This window comes from Melozone crissalis, unplaced genomic scaffold, assembly GCF_028551555.1.
Source record: "Melozone crissalis strain CALT ecotype California unplaced genomic scaffold, PUWL_Pcris_2 ptg000014l_1, whole genome shotgun sequence".
Lineage (NCBI taxonomy): Eukaryota > Metazoa > Chordata > Aves > Passeriformes > Passerellidae > Melozone > Melozone crissalis.
The window spans coordinates 18596672-18617387 of record NW_026535792.1 but is presented as its reverse complement, the minus strand read 5'-3'; the positions used below and the strand labels follow the sequence as shown (position 1 = coordinate 18617387).

The 20716-nt window shown below is 48.7% G+C and overlaps 2 protein-coding genes across 2 annotated transcripts in view; both read right to left on the bottom strand.

Moving 5' to 3' along the window:
* ZNF609 (zinc finger protein 609) overlaps nucleotides 1-20716 on the bottom strand; it is a 163039-nt gene that overhangs the window by 1408 nt on the left and 140915 nt on the right. The gene's annotated exons all lie outside the window — the stretch shown is intronic.
* Nucleotides 1218-19165, bottom strand: SORD (sorbitol dehydrogenase). The gene is made up of 9 exons (XM_054273126.1): nucleotides 19043-19165; nucleotides 15642-15675; nucleotides 14779-14943; nucleotides 11858-12017; nucleotides 8963-9081; nucleotides 8705-8770; nucleotides 3600-3775; nucleotides 2673-2794; nucleotides 1218-1567 (listed from the first exon to the last, which is right to left on the bottom strand). Exons 1-9 carry the CDS (start codon nucleotides 19100-19102, stop codon nucleotides 1402-1404), a joined length of 1068 nt encoding a protein of 355 aa, XP_054129101.1. The 5' UTR covers nucleotides 19103-19165; the 3' UTR covers nucleotides 1218-1401.

The window sequence follows — 20716 nt, the reverse complement described above, 5'->3', positions numbered from 1 at the left end:
ATGGGGTGAGGAGCCAGCAAGCTCCCTGCTAGCCCTCTTTTTGAAACAGCTCTCCTCACATACCCTTCAGTGCCTGCTTGTTAACTCTCCAAGCCCTCCCTGGGTTTGCATAAGGCCTTAGTTGTGTTTGCATTGGCTTCTTCCATCAGTGTCAGTCCTCCAGTCAGGAATCAGTTGTACTTGTTCAAGTAATGCCTGGCTTTGCATCACTGCTGCTTTTACAGGCTGTGGTTGAGCTCAAATAAAGCTGATTGAAGTCTTAAAACACTTTTTTGCCTCCTGTAGTTGGGTCTTGGGGCTGCTAGGAGTGTCTTGAACTATTTATTTTTCAGCATCAGTTCTACTTTAGCACTGTTCACAATTCTTCTACATCTAAAGCCTGTCTCTTACAACCTTCCTGAAACCCTCTAATTTTATAAATTCCCACACCCTGCAAGCCCCTCCAACCCACCACCCCACACTTCAAGAGACACACTCTGGAAGGTCTCAGGCAGCCAGAATTTATTGAGGAAAATTCAGTACCAAGGAAGGAACTGATCTCTTAGTACTAAAATTAACATGACTGTAATCAAAGATTAGATTTTTTTCTACCTCATTAGTACCTTGTTTGTGGCTCACAAACTCAGCAGGAAGGCTTGATACTCCCAAATAATTATGATATGTTTGCAGTGGTAAAACCCTTGAGTGATGCTCACTCAAAGCAGTGGTAAAACCTTTGAGAGATGCTGTCCTGTCATGTCTCATCTGTGCTCCTTTCCATGTCAAAAGCAGCTGTGCCCCCCACCAGCCCCTTCATGGGAGGCACATGAGGACAGGGCTCTCAGCACTCCCAGTTTCCCTGCCTGCAGTGGTCCCACAGGGAGCTGCTGGAGGTGACACAGCAGACATGGTCCCAGCTGGCCTCCAATTTCCCAAAACCCCAGTTCTGAGCTCTAAGAAGAGTGTGGAGAGAATGACCTGAATGTGCCAGTGCTTCCCGTGCAGTGGGGAGGGCCAGGCTTTGTTCCACAGGCTGTCCAGTCCCTGAGCACCCATGAGGGAAGGGAGGCTGTTCACATAGGGTTATCTTGCATCCAGGGATTGCCATGCAGGAAATGCTGCAGCCAGGGCAGTGCAGGACAGGAAGGGGGAGTGCCAGCACCTCCACCCTTGCTGTGCCACATGCCAGCTCCTCCTTGGCATGGAGGAACCTGGCCAGGCTCTCCTGCATGTGTGGTCTGTGAAGAAAAGCCACCAACTGTGCAACCCATCACCTCCAATTCAGCATTTTGATTCAAACTATTGGTTGTCCATTCGTAGTAACCTGTTAATGCTCTAATGGTGTCTCCCAGCACCATTCACCCTCATTAGATGTGATTTTCTAGTCAAGCAGCAGGGATGAGGGCAGGGCACTGGGACAGCTCAGGGGTTCTGATCAGTGGGGTCACATTTCAGCATGACTTTGACCCCCTCACCCCTCTTGGTGGTCTCGAAGGCCTCCAGAGCCTTCTCCAGGGGAAAGCGGTGCGTCACCAAGGGCTTGACGTTGATCCGCTTGGATGCCAGAAGAGAGATGGCCACAGGCCACCTGCAAGGGAAGCAGAGAGCAGGGGATGAGAGCAGCCGCCACTCTGGAGTCCAGGAAAAGAGCATGGAGCAGCCTGGATCATCACAGTTATTTCCCTAGCCCAAAGAAGTTTTGCTTGCAAAGAATTTTCTGGTGTCTTGTCACCATGATATTTTATGAAAAATCCCTTCACCAGGATTTTTTCTCCTGAGAAGCTGAGAAGCTTCAGCTTCTCCATGTTTTGCTACTTTGAAATGTGATTTGGAGAATTGTTTATCCAGCATGTGAATTGTTTTAATTTAATGTCCAATCACAGCCAGCTGTGTCGGACTCTCTGAGTCTGCCACGGGTTTTTATTATCGTTCTTGTCTAGCCTTCTGATGTCTCCTTTCTCTTTCTTCAGTAGTTTTAGTATATCATTTCTTATAATATCATATATCATAATATAATATAATAAATCAGCCTTTTAAGAACTTGAAATCAGATTCTCATCTCTCACCTCATCCTGAGGACCCTCACAACACCACAACAGTGTCTGGTATGGGAGATGAGAAAAGCCAACAGCTCTGGGCTGTTGAGCTCTGAGAAGACAGGCACTGCTACACAGACAGTTGAGAGAGCAAGTGAAATCACAGGAAGCAAGTGAAAATCACAGGAAGCCCTGAAGGAAAACCAAAACTGCCATGCTCTGCTCTCCTCTTGCCCAGCCTCTTGCCTGCACACTGACCATGGTGGAGCTCAAACTCATGGACTCAGTGCAGGGAGAAAAAAGGAAAAGCCTCATCCAGCTTCCAGCCTCTTCCCTGGCACAGAGTCCCTCATAGGGATTGTGTTGCCACTCTGTTTAGAATCATAGAAATACTGAGATTGGAAAAGGCCTCCAAGATCATCAAGTCCAACCTTGAATGGGCCAAACTAGAGCAACAGGGATACAAAGGGATGCAGCAGCTAATCCCAAACCGCCTACTTAATAACACTTCTCATTTTAAGGAGCAGCATGACAACATCCTATAAATCCTTCCTGGAGAGCTACAGATTAAGAACAGAGACTTTCTCCATCAGCAAGAAAGTAGAGCTCTGAAGAATTTTAGCTTGGAGAGACATCAGCCCCCCAGAGGAGACTCACGTGTTGCAGTAGCGGAATATCCCGCGGATGTCCACCTCCCGCACGGCCGCGTTCACGATGGGCACCGTCACCATCTGAGGGCCCAGCCCCACCAGAACCAGGGTCCCACCAGAACGAGTGGCCTGCAGAGCAAACACACAAACGGGTTACATTCTGCAGAGCACATTGCAGGAGACTGTGTAGGGTCTGTCAAAAATGAGGGCATCTTTGTGGCTGCAATGGACTGTCTGGGGCACAGCAGAGAAGCACCAGGGAGAGGCAGGATGGTGTCAGGAGTCTGTAAGAGTGAAACAAGTGGTAATCAAAGCAAAAAATGCCATCTTTTTTTGAAATATTTTGGTAGGAATCCAAATTTCCTATTCTGAAAACCCCATTCTGAAAAATGGCTGGCATTTGTGACTACAAAAGGTACTTTGGGATTTCAGTGCGAGAGATTTAAAACTAAGAGCCTGATGCTCTACTGGAATTTCTCTTTTTGAAGTTTGTCCCGTTCCCCTCCTGTCCTTTCACTTGAAACTCCACATTAACCTTCACCCATCCTCCTGTTAGAATGTTCATGGCAGCAAAACATCCCTTTCTTAATTGCTTCTTTCATTCCTTCTGGAATTAATTTTCTTGATCACTCTTCTTATGTGGACATGACTTCAATGGAAGCTGCTGTCCTACTCCCTGGGTTTGGGGATCTTATTGGAGTCTCCTTGGTAAGTTTTTAAGCACCCAAGCATCAAATCAATTATCCCCACGCTGATGTTAACCCTTTAATTATCTCTCCCAGTTTATTGTCTAAGGAGCAGTTCCTCTCCCCAAACCAAGCCCACTTAAATTAAGCACAGTGAGAGTGAAATAGGTCATTCACAGAACCATCCCAGAAAAAAAAAAACAGACCAACACCATCACTGTTCTGCCTTTGGAACAAGTGGTACTCACATAAATTCCAGCCTGGATACAGGCTTGCACTCCTGTGCACTCCACAGTTATCTCAGGCATGCAGCCAAGCACACTTTCCACTTTGGAGGCCACCTCCTGAGGGGTCTCTTTCTGCACCTGGATGGTGAAATCTGCCCCCACCTCCTTGGCTTTCTGCAGGCGAGAGGCAGATAAGTCTGTGGAAAGAAAACCAAGCCGAGAATTGGAGTATTAGTGAAAGAAGGGGAAGAACCTGAACCTGGCATCTGCTCACTACATGTGTGCACAGGACAGTGCAGAACCAGAAGAGGTGAGGATTCACCCCTTCTTGGCAGGCAGAGAATGATCATAAAATCCTGGAATAGTTTGTGTTGGAAGTGACTTCAAAGCTCCACTCCACTTTGAAGTTCCATTCCCTGCCATGGGCGTTTCTCTTTGGTTCTGCCAGAACACTGAGAGTGCATCAAGGCAATAAACATGGCTATGGACAGCACCAAGGAATCCTTCCAACAGGAGACAACAGGCTCAGAGGGTCATTAATGGGGCCATTTCACTTCTAACAGTACCCAATGAGAACAGACCACGAGCTCTCCAAGGGCTCCCTCGAGGAACCCTCAGCAGGTGCCTTTAGCTGAGCAAGCTGCAGAAGGCATTCATTGTAAACACTCAGTGTGTCTGCATGGTCACCAACCTGTTCTGCTGTTTACCCTCCTTGTAGCAGCTCTGGAGGCTGCTGAGCATCTCTCAGACAGTTTCTGTCACAGATGAATGAGCAGGCAAGCCCGTAAAACAAAAGGGAGTGGATCTGGTAATAAGATGGACGTGAGATACCCATTAATATGGAGCAGTAAAGCTGGTGATGATAAACATCTGTGAGGGCATGGCTATACTCTGTACTCTGCTCTGAGGGATCTTGACAGGGCTGTATCACCTGAAGATGACAAGCTGTCCTGCTGGGGCATCCCACACCCCCTGGAGGAAAGCCACCTATTCCTCTCCAGGCACCACTGGTAACCTTATCTCCTCGGGAGATAAGGATGTGGACAGCTGAAGAGAAGAATGGGATTGCCCAGGAAGGAATCACCTCTTTTCCCTACACTAAAGCAGTGTCTACAGGGGTCTGCATGCTGGCACTGAAAAAGATGTAACAGCCAAGATTTCCTAAACCCAAAATTGAGGGGTGGTCTCCTCCCAGAGGTGCTGGGCTTGAAGACTCAGAAAATGATGCCTGTGGTAGGAGCACACACAGCAAAGAGGAAAACACCCCTCTCACCATGGCACAGTCTTCAGAGAAGTCAGAGACGGGGTGGGGTGAAAACATCAAGGGGAAGAGGAGGAGGAGAAGGCCAATGCTCCAGAATGAGCCAGTCTGACTCAGCTGCAGTCCTGGGAGTGAGCCAGAGGCTCTACCCTGCCCAGCCCACAGCAAAAATGATGGCACTCACTGGCAGGGCAGGGGATGGACAGGCACCCACTGGCAGCTGGAAGGCTCAGGATGCCAAGTGTGGGCACAACTGCCAAGCTGAGCACCCAAGAGAGCTGTGGAGGGTGTTTCAAGAAGGGGTAACAAAGGGTAATAAAATGCAGACAAAAGAGGAAAAGCCAAGGCTGAAAAGAAAGGGCAGCATCACCCTGGAAGCCCCAAAACGGGCTTGTTCCTGTGGCTGCAGGAGTCACCTCTGTCCCTCCCAAGCTCTGAGCACTGGGCTCCAGGCCCATGCTTGACCCCAGCTGAGCTGCACTCAGAGACCTCCCATGCACCTCAGGAGGTTCCTGAGGCACTTCAAGTGCCATGAAATACTTTTGCCCAGCATGGTTGGTGTCTCCCAAATCTCAGTGTGTGAGACCACAGGGGTTCAACAGTACAACAAAACTCCCTGTGAAGGTTGGTATCACAATACCACTTCACAGCAGACACAGATTCCGGATTCTACCATTTTTAACATCTCCTGAGTCACTAATGTATTTTAAAATATAAATATGTATTTAAAATATTACACACGTATAATATATAAATATTAGAGACATTCTAGTCTATATTTTACATATTTCATACTTTCTCTCTAGCAGAAATAATCGACAGGCAGTGCCCTAGAGTAACAAGGCAGCCAGTGCATTTCAAAGTGGCCACAAAACCACTCCCAGGCAACAAAAAAATCCCCACATCTTCCCTGTAGCTGGCCTCTGGTTTGCTGAGCTGCTTGGGAAGGAAGCCCTGGCTCTAAGCAGCCCATGGAATGCAGCAGCAGCCCTGTCAGCCCCGGCCAGGGCTGCAATAGCATCCCAGCACACCTGAATCACTAGGAAGCACTTAGTGAAGCAGACAGATCTGCAGGTCACTGCATTGTTAGAGCTCCAGACACTTGTGAGTCTTAGGAAGGATCAAACCCTTTGCACTTTAAACCCACACAGCTCTTGGAAACTGGTCAATTAAATAAATAATGGCTTGCATCTTGCCTTAGTCAGAAGTTTGTTTTCGCTTCCTAGCCCCTGGAGCTAATGAAAGTTTGGTTTGCTTCCAGTGAAGTTATCAAATTACCCTTAAGCTTCTCATGATGGTTTATGAGCCAACGTAACAAGCAAATAAATACTCTTGATTATTCTCAGATTTTCTTTACTCATCTTCTTTATCAAAAGAATTGAGCTCTGTACAGTTATTCACCTCCCCTGACCTTGAATTCCAGGATTTCTGGAGGCATCAACACCCAGAACTTCAGGTTCAGATAGAACAAGGAGAATAATTTCCCTCAAGCAGGAATCATTAAGTGCACCTTCAGTGACAGACAGTGCAATGCAAGACAGCCCAACATGAGCACCTAAACTGCCCCTGCACCTACGGGGGAGGAAGGCTGATCTTTGACATGCATCTGAGGAGAAAAGCAGCTTTTCAGAGCACCAGCAAGGCAGAAGGACAGGAGAAGGTTACCCATTCAGGAGTGGAGTGGAATGGAGAAAGACACAGATCTTTTGGAAGAGTAGGTGAGGACCCATGAAACAAATTGATCTTCTCACCCAACTGGAGTCCATGAAAGATATCAAACACTCCAGGCAAGCCAAGACAGAAGTTGTAGGAGGTGAGTTCTCACAAAAAAAAGCTTTTCTAAATATTTCTAGATCTGTAAGAAACTTGTCAAAACAGACACAAATTTTTAAAGCCATAAGTGCTGCACAGACAAAGCTCCTCACAGACATGATAAAAACACAGGGCAGTGACTTCAGATAATCTGGTAGCAAAGTACAAGAGGGCCTCTGTGGGCAGACAGGCGCCTCACAGGTGTTGGCTCCTAAAGCCAAAACAAAAAGCAGTTCCTTGAGACAGGCAGCAAAATCTCCAGCAGCACAAGCCAAACCAATCCCATTCCTCAGCTCGTGTCACGCTCAAATATTTGATTTGGGACAGCACCTTCATGGTTTGAGCACCTCAGCCAAACCCCTCTCGTGTGGAAGAGACATGCACGAGGCAGAACCAGCACCTAGGCTAGCACAGAAAGATAAGAAAGGGTAATTCCATGTATCCAAGCTTGCTGATCCTACAAACCCAGCAGCAGGCACCTCCTGTGGCACAGGGAGCCAGCTCAGCTTGCCAAGGTCCCCATCGGGAGCAGCTCGTGGTACCAGGGGAAGACACACCCATTCCTGGAGCAGGACTGAGGGGCAGGCTGAAGCAGCTGCCTCAGCCCCACCAACCCCACTGACCAAGCCCTGCCCACCCAGGGAATGGGACACCCCCAGCCCCTGCACAGCCCAGCTGGGCACAGGGTTCCTCGTGCATGATTCAGGAGGCAGAGCTGTTTTTCCTGCTACAGCAAATATCATCCTCAAATGACAGCACTTCACAAAATCTGAGGTGTGGACTAGCCACATCCATCAAGCACACACACCTGCAGGGTGAGGCCAGCACAGCTAAAAATGCCCTGGACTCAACAGGAAAGGGATTAAGGGAGGAGAAGGCCTTGTGTTTTCTGCTTTGACCTCAGCTACTACTGAAGGATGTTTCTGTTTCAGGAGGGTGGGACCTGAATTTTATCTCTTGACCCAAAGTAGGTCAAGCAATACAGTAATGGAAAGGTCAAAAATATATCTGGCTAAAAGTATGGGAGGTGAATAACAGCCCTCTGAAAGGTCAAGATCCTTTAGGGCTTTGAGAGAAAAACTCAGCAGTCTGTGCTCAATGTCCAGTGGCACCTCTAACTGCTCCTCCTGGCCATCACCACTCAGAAAGGGTGAAGACTCATAGTGGGAGCTGGAAGCACCATTTCCAGACCCTGTTCAATCCCCAGGTGGAAATTTCAACCAGAGAACATGCTGAGGTTACTCCAGCTCTCCATCCTTCCAGGCAAGCTACAGAGAGAGAGGGCCTGAACCTTAGAGGAGAGCTAGGGGGAGCTGGGCTAGGTCAGCATGGCAAAAAAAGGGAGGGATGGAATGGCTCTCTCAACAACCTGAAGGGCAGCTGCAAAGGTGATGAAGACTCATTTCAGTTCTTCCATCAAGGGGAAATCTCCATAAATGACAGCTTGTGAGTGGACCCTAGAAAAAGCTTCATCACTGAGAGATGAAAACCTGGAAAAGGTATTTAGAAAGATGGGATCTCCTTCCTCAGAGATTTTCCTGACACAGCTGGACATTCCTGAAGCAGCAGCTCAACTAGAAACACCCAGGATACAGTTATGCAAGAAACATCCATTTCTGAAATGCAGAGACCCTGAAAAGGCCATTTCAGTCATTGTGGATAACCAATGAAAAATGAAACCCCCAGCAGGAGCAGACAGAAGGGCAGAGAAAGACAAGTGGAGAAGCACAGTGTGGCTGCACACAGGAAACAGTGGGTAAACACTGTCTGGGCCATATCCAGCATTACCAGAGGTAAAAATAACCTAAGATCACACCTGCCTGGAAGGGTGGTCAGGTACTGGGACAGGCTGTCCAGGGAAATGGTGGAATCACCATCCCTGGAACTGTTCAAAAAACATGTGGATGAGGCACTTATACAGACAGGGTTGGGCTTGACAGTGCTGGATCAATGGCTGGACTCGATGATTTAAGTGGTTTTTTCCTACCTTAATGATTTTGTGGTTCTGTGTGGTGGGAAACAGGCACACTCTGAAAGGGCTAAAGGGACTTACCTGTAACTACCACAGCTGCTGCACCCATCATCTTAGCAACAATCACATTAACGAGGCCAATTGGTCCTGGGGACACAGGGGAGAAAGAGAACATGTACCACTGCCAGGCAGCACCAGCCCCACCTCTGAACTGCCCAGAGCTCTGGCAGCCCCTTTGGTTCCCCTCATCCCCTCCAGCAGAGCCCAGAGGCAGAGCCTGAGCCTGCCCATGCCCTCCCAGCAGGCAGGGAAGCCAAGGACTGGCTGTGCTCACTGTACCAGAGCCAGACACGAAGACTTTGCTCCCCAGAGTGACTCCTGCTCTTTTGCAGGCGTGGATTCCCACAGAGAGGGGCTCGATGAGGGCTCCTTCCTCAAAGGTGACATTGTCTGGGAGCCTGCAAGAATGGGACACAAGGAACAGTCACCAATGTAGTTCATGAGGGTGATGGGGAAAGCCATGAGACTCAAAAAACAAACATGGGTGTAAAACACAGTGGCAAAACACACTGTCACCTGGGGTCAGGGGAATATGCTGGAATACACTTCAAGAGATTCCACTGTTCTTTCCCTCCTCTGAAGCAGCATCAAACGTACCTGAAGCATTTTTCAGTGAGGTTTGCCCCAGCACCACACCCAGGGACCCACAAACTTCCCCACATCAACTCTCCAGTGTTTGGTGAGTCAACAAGGATTCCTTTGCCACTCATTCCCTTCAGAATAACCCCCCCAAGTTGCATATGTACCACCCCAAAGCTGCCCTATGGCTCACCACCAGTGAGCTCCCAGAACCCTCACCAGGGCTGAATCAGCTCTTAGAAAACATCCTGCTGCCAAAGGTGAGGCCACCAGGAAAGGCAGCCAGACCCAGGTCTCCCTTCCTGGTAACAACCAGGAACACCTTTCCTGATGCACCAAGTACTTTAACAAGTGGACTGGTCCCAGTATGCATCCTCCCAGCAGTCAGTGGGTATCAAACATGTTTTGGACAAAACCAGCCCTGTAACACAGCCAACATAAGTGACAGAAAAAACAGAGGGAGTGAAACTCTTTGAACTTCTGAAAGAAATCAATCTCAGCCCCAAAACACTGCTCACCAGCAAGCCACCAGTGTGGTTCTCATACTGCTCTGGGAGCTGTGCCTGCCTGGAGGGTCAGCAGGGACAGTGACAACACTGGGAAGCTCAAGGTCAGAGCTCAGCCAGGCCAATATGAAGCCAAGGAAATGGAAATTATGGCTGTGGGAAGACAGCTGTAAGATATCTGCATATCCCTTATTTCCAGGAGGCTTTAAAGGTCTGACTCCAAGAGTTCCCTTGTCACAGAGTCTGCCATTATGTCTGCTACTGCTGGGTTTGGGCAGTACCCTGTCAATGGGGAGGGCATGATCCCACCTCCATCAAGTTACTCAGAGCACCCAACACAGAGTCTGTACACCAGCAGGACACACAGCAACTGCCCAAATGTGTAACAGCTCACTGAGCTCAGCCATTATCTGTTCTTAGCAAATCTGTGCTGGCAGAATGACTGCGTGCCAGGGAATCTGCTCTACATGAGCCAGACACAGCACTGCTGATCTGAAATTGGGAGCAGGCTTTGCATCCCAAAGCTTAAAAAAAAAGTAAAAAAAAAAAAAATTATATATATATATATATATATATATGTATTATTATTGATTTTTGTCCCTCCAATTTGAGCAAATATTACTTTGGCTGTATATATTAAAAATATATTTAATAAAAAAATAAATATATATAAAAATAAATTATTATATATTGTATATTATATATTATATAATATATATATATTACTGATTTCTTTCCTCCAATTTGAGCAAATATTACTTTGCCTGCATATATATATATATATATATATATATATATATATGCAGACAAAGTAATATTTGCTCAAATTGGAGGAAAAGGCAAAAGCCTGGAAGAAGCCAGCTACAAATCAACCACTTCCTCTCAAGCAAAAACTTATGATGCTGTCAGAAAATGTTATTTTGATACACAGGAAATCAATGACAGTGGGTCTGGACAGTGAGATACCAATCCCATCCAGAACAGCCCCTTATCCTGACAGCAGCTGTTGGTATCTGTTTTGAAAGTTCCTGCCTGAGTCAAGTGCCTCCTTCAGACTGACATGATCCTGATTTCTGTGCCAACACCAAAGATCAATCCCGAGGATGTTCCTGCTGAAGGAAGTACCAGCTCCATACACACTGAAAAAGAACAAGCTCCACAGGTAGAGCAGCCTCATGGGGACACTACTGGGGTATTTTTAACTCCTTGTTAAAGGCACTTAAGTGGCTTGGGTATAACAAGTTTTTTTCAGGTCTTTGGAGTATTTGAGCTCTGGCAGAGGTTGCCCAGAGAAATTGTGGCTGCCCCATCCCAGGAAGTGTTCAAGGTCAGGCTGAATGGGGCTTGGAGCAAGCTGGCTTAGTGGAAGGTGCTTCTGCTCATGGTAGGGGGTGGAGTGGGAAGAGCTTTAAGGTCTCTTCCAAACTGAACTGTTTTGGGATTCTATGATTTGCCAGAGTGTTTAAGCACAGATTTTCTTCTAAGCAAATGTCCCAGTGCTGCCACAATTAATAATATAGTCAAGTTTGCTGAACTGCACATGAAAACAGATATGCTGTAATGCTGGTAGCTTAGTGGAGACACTCAGACACACATGAAGAAACAGCTCAGCAGGGATACTGCTTTCTGCTCTGCTCAGAGTGGGATGACTTTGTTTCAAACGACAGAGTGAGATGTCAGCAGTCAGCCTGGTGCTTCCTGAAAAGCAGCAGCAAAACTCAGCTCAAAGAACCAAAGACCTTCAGGCACCAGCCTAGGAAGGCAAGGATATGAAAAGAGACAGGAGAAAAACCAAGAGCAGAGAGCAAATGGGAAAAGGAAAATAATTAAAGGGTAAACCAGTGGTGACATCCCAGAAGACATGCAAGAAATGTTTATGTCTGGCACCTGAGGGGATAAACTGTCTGCCTGACAAACCCTTTGCAAAGTGGCTGCCATCCAAGCTCAGGCATGTTATTTATGGATCAGAAAGCAATAAAACCTGTTGGGATCACATCAAGAGTGTTCCAAAGGGCCAAGAAGTGATTGCTGCAGCTAATCTCCCCCCAGGGAGTGTATATTTCTCTCGGTGGAGGGAGCAGGGACTGACTTGTAACAGTAGCTCGCGCTGTGCTTGTAGTAGCGGCACAGGTTGCCGTCGTCGGGCGGCGTGGCGCAGAAGAAGATGGTTGGGGACAGGTTGTAGCGCCCAGATTTGCAGAATTCATCCATCTCCCTCGGCACACCCGGCTCGATGGCCACACGGTCACCTGGCAGGATGAAAGCAGATGCAGTGGGTCAGGGACAGGGTGGCACACAAGCAGGAGTAGCACCAAAACCCACAGGAACGCTGGCACCATGTCACGAGGAAGGTCTTGCTGCACACACCAGGCTGCTTCCCAGCACTCCCTTTACAGCAGCCTCATGTGAAAAACATCAGTCACTTGGTTTTTTTAAATTTTAAAAGCTCAATAGTAATAAAAGGGTTATGAAAATAGTAATATAATTAGAGTAATCAAAATTTGAACAATTGAGATTTAGGACAATACATGACAATAAGAGCAAAGAGTTACAGACAGCCCAAATACCTTTTCTGGGCAAAATAAGCCCAAAAAAGGACACACATTAACAGAGGATTAACCCTTAAAAGCAACATCCTGTTGCATATTCATACACCTCATACATGATGCATAAATTCCATTCAAACAGAGGATTCTGTCTGGTCAGTGTCAGCTTCTTCCTCCTAATCCTGACTGCATCTTCAGGACTGAATGGGGCTGGAAGAACTTTGTTTCTTCTGATAAAAGAGCAATAAATTCTTTTTCTCTGAAAGATTTAGGTGTCCTGTGGTTGCTATCTGGTTCAAGTACCTCAGTCCTTTCTTAAAAAAATATCTCACATACATAGTTTCTATTTTAACATTATGTTATAACCTAAAACTATATATAACACACTACTTAAAAGATTAATACAGCATAACTTTCTAACACAACACATATAATATTAATTTTAATATTTGGCAAAAGCCAATCATAAAATACACATTTTTCACACTCATCACTGAGGTCTTCCCAGGTACTTGGGAAGAGATGGTGTTTCAGAGGCACAGATGGAAGCTCAGCCCCACACACACACCTTCCTCCAGCTGCCTTGCAGCCAGCCTCAGCAGGTGAAGGGGCAGCCCCCAGACAATCACTCTGTGAGCAGATATTTTGCTGAATCTGTAGAAGAGGAAACACTGAGGATGGAGTAGGTGAGCTTGGCTAGCCACCACACTGCCAGCTGGAAAGGGCTCTTCCTTAGGAATCATAGAATCACGGAAGAATTTGTGTTGGAAGGGACCTTAAATCTCAGCTTTTTCCACTCCCTGCTGTGGGCAGGGACACCTTCCACTATCCCAGGTTGCTCCAAGCCTTGTCCAACCTGGCCTTGTACAATTCCAGGGATGGGGAAGGCACAGCTTCTCTGGGCAACCTGTGCCAGGGCCTCACCACGCTCACAGGGAAGGAAGATAAAGGTGCAGAACACCCAGGAGCCTGGCAGGATTTATCTGGGAACAGAGACAGCTTGGTGCTACAGCAGAATAGCCCAGGGTGCTGGAAGGACACATGCTGCAGGACAAAGAGCTGTTATTTAATTGCTGTCACAAAGCAGGATGGACCAGAGAAAACAGTGTGAGCATAGTACAACTTGCAGGGGACACAAAGCCTCACATTTATCTGGCAGAGGAATCAGAGTCAAACCTCTGAGCAAAGCTCTCCACCAAGAGGCTTTCAGGCAGACACAGGGATAAGGAGGATGGAAGTAAAGAACCATCTAGGCCACACTGCATCCCCTCTGAGCTGGCCAACAACAGGTGTCTGACAGGACACAGGACAGGCACAGCATGAGTACTCTCACATTATACACAGCTGAGAGGCCTCCCAAGTCACAGGTGGTTGGTTTGTATTTAGTAACACTCAACAACTTCTCCTCCTTCCACCACATAAACCACATGGTGTTCAGCATCTCAGGTGAATGCTGCACCTCACTGTGCCTTGCTCTGGTGCTGGAGCAACCAGAGAATGGGCAACCTGTTCTGCCAGCCCTCCATGAGCCCTCACATCCTTGAGTTGTGTCTCTATCTCTCTGACTTGGACATTTGTCAGAGATGCTGCTGCACATGCTGTTATCTCCTTGTCCTCCTCTGAACCCTTCTCCCTTGTTTTACATCCTTTTGGAAAGGAGGAGACCAGAACTGCATGCAGAGTTCCAGATGTGCACTGACATCCTCTGGGTCCCCTTCCCAACAGTAATTTGCATTTTCACTGCTGTGGAGCCAATGCTGCTATGCATAGAGTCAGAGCCAAAGCTCTCACCCCTCAGCAGTGATGGCCAGCACAACATTTTAGATACTAAGCTGGTTTTGTTTGTTCTGTAGTGAATATAACTTTGTGTTTGCCTGCCTTGAGTCCCACTTGCATCTCCCTGGCACCTCTCTGGTCTCTCTGTAACTCTTGCTGACTCTCCCCCACATCTCTCCACCTTGCCTAAGTTACTGTCATCAGCAAACTTTCCAAAATTCCCTGCTCAGTCCACTTTTTAGGACATTCATGAGCACAGTGAGCTGTGGAGGTCCCACCACAGGGCCTGGAGCAGTGGCTCCAGTGACCTCTGCACTGTAGGAGGCTGTTTGCTCCTTCCAGAGCACACACAGAGAAGAAACACTCACAGCAGGCTGCTGGCAAGAGCTATAGATGTGGTTTCTGAAGCTTTATCAAGCTTCCTTAAAAGGCACCTTCTACCAGATACACTCTGCTCTGCATTAAAATATAAAATACAGCCTGGCCAGCTCAACACATCCCAAGATAAAGCTACCTAAGGAATATCACACACCAGTGGCCAAGAAGGGTGACTAACAGCAGCACAGTGACACTTCCTAAAGGAGGTCAGAACTTCAGATAAATTTACAGAAAGAAACACAGCCCGTTATCGACACATTCTCGGAACTGATTAGGAGGAAAACAAACAAATGGGTTTGGTTGCAGATACCTGGTTTCAGATGAGTCACCCCAGAGCCTACTTTCACGACAGTCCCGGAAGCTTCGTGTCCCAGCACCATGGGATCCTTGACAACAAAATCCCCGATGCGGCCGTGCTGCCAGTAGTGAACGTCGGAGCCGCAGATCCCCACGGAATGCATGCGCAGCAGCACCTCTGCCAGGAAAGGAGAGAAGGCTCCTTGTAGAAAACCAGCCTTCTCAGGCACTGGGAGAGCACCCCAGAGCAAAGGCTGAGCCAGTGTGGACGCATCCAAATTTACTGGCATTCAATCAACACAGAATTGTTCGTGCGCACGTTAGGAGAGCGGCACGTTCGCGAGCCACACGAAACTATGCAATGATTCACAAAGCAAGAAGGCTCAAAATGGGGTAAGGCAAAAGATGATGTCAATAAAAATATGGGCAACAGAGTGATGCAGTTTAAGAGCAATGTTATTATTGCTGGGGCAGGAAAGAAATAGCAAGTCCATTTAATTTTCCCTTCTCCCAAAGGTATGATCTGAGCCCCAGAGAGTTAGTGAATTGAATTTCTATCAGCCCATATGCTCATTCTATTAATGTTTAGTCCTGCATAAGATCATCTGGAATGTCCCAAGAGCCATTTACTGTGACATACACCAAATGATGGAACAGGAAGCAAAAGAAGCCAGATAAAGGAGTTTATCTGTGACTGCTCCAGCTCTTCTTTGCAGCTGGAAAAGCAGCATTATCTGTTTCAGCCACACAATTGCTTTTTTGGTAATTTTATACTTCCTCAGAAATATTTTATATTATCAAGAAGCAACAAAACAGAATGAGAAAACAAAGAGAGAAGTAAAGGAAGCAGCCAGAATCAGTCATCTATAGACCTACCATCAGGGCCTGGCTCTGGGATTGGACGGTTTTCCTATGGACAAAAAGGAAAAAAAAGGCATTTAGCTGTTTGTTCATATCCCTGGGAATATCTGTGGAAGCTTAGCTCTGCTTAGCTCAGGTAAATCCATAAGCAGACAAGGTTTTTGGTTCTGTCTGCTCCATAAGACACAGCAGTGCCACATGGACCTGCTCTTGAGCTCCCCTCATTTTCCACACTCAGTGGATAACACAGGGAGTTGTAGGAGTAAGCACACTGCCAGCTTGTAAATCCACCCTCCAAATTATTTTGTAGTAAATTCCCTTTTCCAGCCCAGGCAAGAGACACATACTAAATTTCCCTGTACTGGAGCAGCCCCAAATTTCAGCTGAATCTTTCATCCATCCCACTGGCTGACAAAAAAAATCACCTTTTGTAACCAGGACTATTCTGAACAACCTGTTCTATAAAACTTTAATATTGCAGGGCTTATATTATTATTTTAAATAATACAAAACTTTTTTTTTACTACATAATGATAGAATAACAGAATCACAGAATGGTTTGGGTTGGAAAGGACCTTAAAGCCCATCTCATTCTACACCCCGCCATGGGCAGGGATGCCTTCCACTAGGCCAGGTTGTTCCAAGCCACATCCTTGAACACTTCCAGGGATGGAGCAGCCACAGCTTCTCTGTGCCAGGCCTCAGCAACCTGTGCCATGTATAATTTACATATAATATTTACACACAATATAGACATAATTATTTATACCTATTAATATACAAATTCACTTTCTCTTGTAAGTGCCATGGCAGCTCTTTATGGGATGAATGGCAAAACCAGAGTTAGAAAAGTGCCCCATATTTCCCTTCCACCCAAAAGGTCTGCAGGGATTTTGCCTTCACTGAGCTCCCTCAGCCAAAGGAATGATTTTGCTGGGTTTTACAACATCAGGACAATACCCACCCTGAGGATTATGTCTCTAAGAAAAGCCCCCCAGAGTAGTGCCAACAGTAAACCCTTAAAAATTCATTTGCTGCTCAAACTGTTCTGCATTTTAACTGCTTAAATCCCAGCATATTCCTCAACTCCTATTTTGTACTTCAGTATTCTAAACATCATGGAAAGACCAGCTCTGAAAACATGTTCTCAGATTACTAAACTGACTGAAATTTTCCACGTCCAGACCTGTATCTGCAATTTTTCTGTGTGTGGGGTTTGTTTTGTTACGCTGAGGACACAGCCCAGGGCATTATTTCTAAAAGAGGTCAATCTACATGTAACCTCTTTTACAGAAATGCAATAAGCACAGGATGTGGTGACCCACCAAAGGTACAGACCACCTCAGAGTGAGCAGAAAGTCCACAGTGACAGATAAAGCCAACTCCTAACTGAAAATGTGTGTGAAAAAAAATCCCAAAACCACTTTGTTTTTGGGGTTTTTTTTTTGGCAATAACAACTGTGCCCAGAAAACCTAGACACCTTGGTGGGAAATGAATTCTCCAGCCTGATTTGATGAAAATAGGAGTGACCAAAGTGGAGAAAACCAAAGACACAAATTCTGCTCGTTGTCTGTTGTTCACTGAGAAATTCAGAAATGGTGACTGGTAAAGTAAACACAGCAAATATTTTCTGTGAAAGGAGACATGGAAAGAGAAGCCATGGTAGAAGTATAAAACCAAGAAATCCTCAACGGGCAGCAAAGAGGAACCTGGGCAACTACCTAAGGACAAGAGGAGGCTCAACAAAATGAAAGCAAACACATTTTCACACAGCACAGGGATCACAGCAACTCTGCCCACAGGAAACATGTCCAAAAACCAAGAAAGGTGTGGGAATTACAGGAAGATGGAGTCACCCAGTTTTGGGTATCAATAACAGATAACAAGTTCAGAGTTCACTGCTGGGACTACTCCTACCACCAGTGGGTCAATACCATGAGCACCATTCACATGATGGAAACAAACTTCAGGGAAGCCCAGGAGGAACACACAGAGTGCTGCCAGTGAGGCAGGAGGGCACTGCTGACCAGCTCTAAGGTCTCCAGCAGTACAAATACCCAAGGAAAACTCACACATCTGGGTGTAAGCCAGTTTAGAGACCAGCCACACAGATGTGATGGAGTGCCCACCTGCACAAGTCTCAGACACCTCTGTTAAATCACAGGGGTTTGGAAATGCGTTCTTGAGCTAGAGGAAGCACGTCAGTCCTTAACCCATTTTGATTTCTTTGGGTAGTCAGGCTCCATGTGACTGCAGGGAAAGCCCAATTGTGCCAAAGGTGCCGGGGAGCCACCAGGAGCCACCCACGGCACGTGTGGCTTCAGCTGGGCGGGATTGGTAAAGAATCAACCCCTTCCCTGGTAATCATCCCCTAAACAAGGCGTGTGTCCAAAGTCTGTGTGCTCCCCAGAGCGCTCCTGCCAGGGCTCTGTGTACAGAGAGCTGCCTGCCAATGCCTGCCCAGGGAAACCTTCCTTCCCCTTTGGCACTCCCCAAACTGGAGCACACGGCTCTCCAGCAGCGCCATAGTGATTCAGCACCCAGAAAGAGCCCAGCATTAGCAGCCAGAGAGACAGAATGAGATTAAAGTAATTAAAAAGTACAAAACAAAACTCCTCCCTGTCTGGGAGAGTCCTCCAGCACTTTCTCCCCCTGAACCCTCTGTCCTGCTGCTCACCTGGGCTCTGACAGCCCAAAGGAGCAACAACCACCCTCCCTCCGCCTGCTGCCTGGGAGGGCCCATCCCAGCTGTGAGAATGGCTAATTTGGGGAGGGAGAAGTTTTTTGGGGGTAAAATATTCTCCACCCAGAGCTGGCAAAGATCTCAAGATTATCTCCTCCTGTGTCCCCGAAGTGCATTCTGCAGCTGAAACCTTTCCAAGATCGGAAAAACAGAAAAATATACACACAAAGTTACCAGAACTAGCTAAAAATAAATCATACTTCCGATACTGTTATATCCTTCTAGCAGAAGGAATGAGCATGCCTCTAGCACGCATGAATGAGTGTATCTGTGAATTGATTTCTCTTGCAAAAATGTTGCACCTCCCATGCACACGAGGGCTGGCGCTTTTTGTTTTGTTTTGATTTGGTTTGGGTTTTTTTCCCTGTCCGGGTCATTTCCCGTAATGCTGTGCAGAGCCCGAAGCGGCCGCGGGCTTCCCCTCAGAGGGGATGGGAGGAGGCCCCAGCCATGGGACACCCCACAATGTGGGTCCCCCCCGCCACCCCCTGCCATGGCCGCGGGCAGCCGGAGCCGGTTCAGGCTCTCCCGGGGCCGGTTCAGACTCTCCCGGAGCCGGAGGAACCGGGAGGACCCGGGGCCGCCGTGTGGACATCCCCGGTGCCCCCCACAGGCCGCGGGGCCGTTCCCGCCCTGCCGCCCCCGCCCGGGCCCGGCTCCCCGCGGCCGTACCAGGCGCAGGTCCCCGGCTCGGTGAACCACCACGGCCACGTTCTGCCCCGGCACCGCCATGGCTCGGCTTGGCTCGGCTCGGCGCGGCCCCGGGTCCAAGGATCGCTCCCTGCTGGGGGGGCCGCCCGCACTCCGGCCCCCGCCCTCCCGCGGGCCCGGCACCGCCCCCGGCACCGAGCGGGCACGGCCGGCTCCGGGCACGGCTGCGGGCACGGCTGCGGCCGCGACCCCAGCGCCAGCCACAGCCACAGCTCCAGGCCCAGGTGCTCCGGCTCCAGGCCCCGGCTCAGATTCCAGGCCTCAGCCCCTGCTCCAGCCCCAGCTGCAGTCTCAGCCCCCACCCTGGTACCAGCTCCAGCTCATCTCAGGCCCAGCTCCAGCCCCAGCCCCAGCTCCAATCCAGGCCTCAGCCCCTACTCTGAATCCTGCTCTGGGTCCAGTCCCATCTCCGAGCCCCAGCTGCAGCCACAGCTCCAGGCTCTAACCCCAGCCCCATCTCCAGCCCCAGCTCTGATTCCAGGCCTCAGCCCCTGCTCCAGCCCCAGCTGCAGCCTCAGCCCCGACCCTGGCACCAGCTCCAGGCCCATCTCCGGGCACAGCTCCCCCAGCTTCAGGCTCTAACCCCAGCTCCAGTTCCAGCCCCAGCTCTGATTCCAGGCCTCAGTCCCTGCTCCAGGTGCAGCCCCAGCCCCAATCCAGGCATCAGTTCCAGCTCCAGCCCCAGGTGCAGCCCCAACTCCAGCCTGTAACCCCAGCTCGAGTTCCAACCCCAGCTCCAGCCCCAGCTCCAGGCTGTAATCTCAGCTCCAGTTCCAGCCCCAGCTCCAGTTTCAGGCCCTGGGTCCAGTCCCAGCTCCAACTCCAATTCCAGCTCCAGCCCCAGCCCTAGCCCTATCCCCAGTCTCGACTCCAATTCCAGCTCAAACCACTGCTTCCAGGCTGAATCCCAGCCCCAGCTCCAGTGTCTGCTCCAGCCCTGGCTTCCAGGCCAGTCCAGCCTCACCCTAGGCGCAGCTCCAACTCCAGCCCCAGCCTCATCTCCATTCCCGACCCCAATTTCAGCCCAAATCACTGCTTCCAGACCCAATCCCAGCCCCAGCTTCAGCTCCAGTGCCTGTTCCAGCCTTGGCTCCCAGGCCCATTCCAGCCTCACCCCCAGGCCCCAGCTCCAATTCCAGCTCCAGCCCCTGCTCCAGATGCAGCTCCAGCCTCATCCCCAGTCCCAACCCCAATTCCAGCCCAAATCACTGCTTCCAGGCTCAATCCCAGCCCCAGCTCCAATTCCAATTCCAGCTCCAGCCCCATCCCCATTCCCGACCCCAATTCCAGCCCACATCACTGCTTCCAGACCCAATCCCAGCCCCAGCTCCAGGCCATGCTGATGACAACACTGCACCCCGCACTTTGACTAAAATTCAGTAAAATGTGACCTATGTGCTTGCCCTGGACATGACACAATTGGAATTGGTTATCACAGCTGCAGAAATAGTTTACTGGGGGGGAAAAATGGAGACTTCAGGGATTCTGGGTTTTGGGGACAAGCGGTTTCCTGCTCTAATGGAGTTGGCAAACAGCTCAAATAGATTATCCCCTCCAGTGTCATTGAATCATGGAATATCCAGGGTTTAAGGTACCCACAAGGACCATTGAGTCCAAGTCCTGTCCCTGCACAGA

Coding starts and splice junctions, on each gene's coding strand:
- SORD (XM_054273126.1), bottom strand. CDS start 19,102: ATGGCGGTGCCGGGGCAGAACGTGGCCGTGGTGGTTCACCGAGCCGGG. Junction 14,944..15,641: donor CCCAGAGCCAGGCCCTGATG/GTAGGTCTATAG, acceptor CTTTCCTGGCAG/AGGTGCTGCTGCGCATGCAT. Junction 3,776..8,704: donor AGCAGCTGTGGTAGTTACAG/GTAAGTCCCTTT, acceptor TTCTTTCCACAG/ACTTATCTGCCTCTCGCCTG.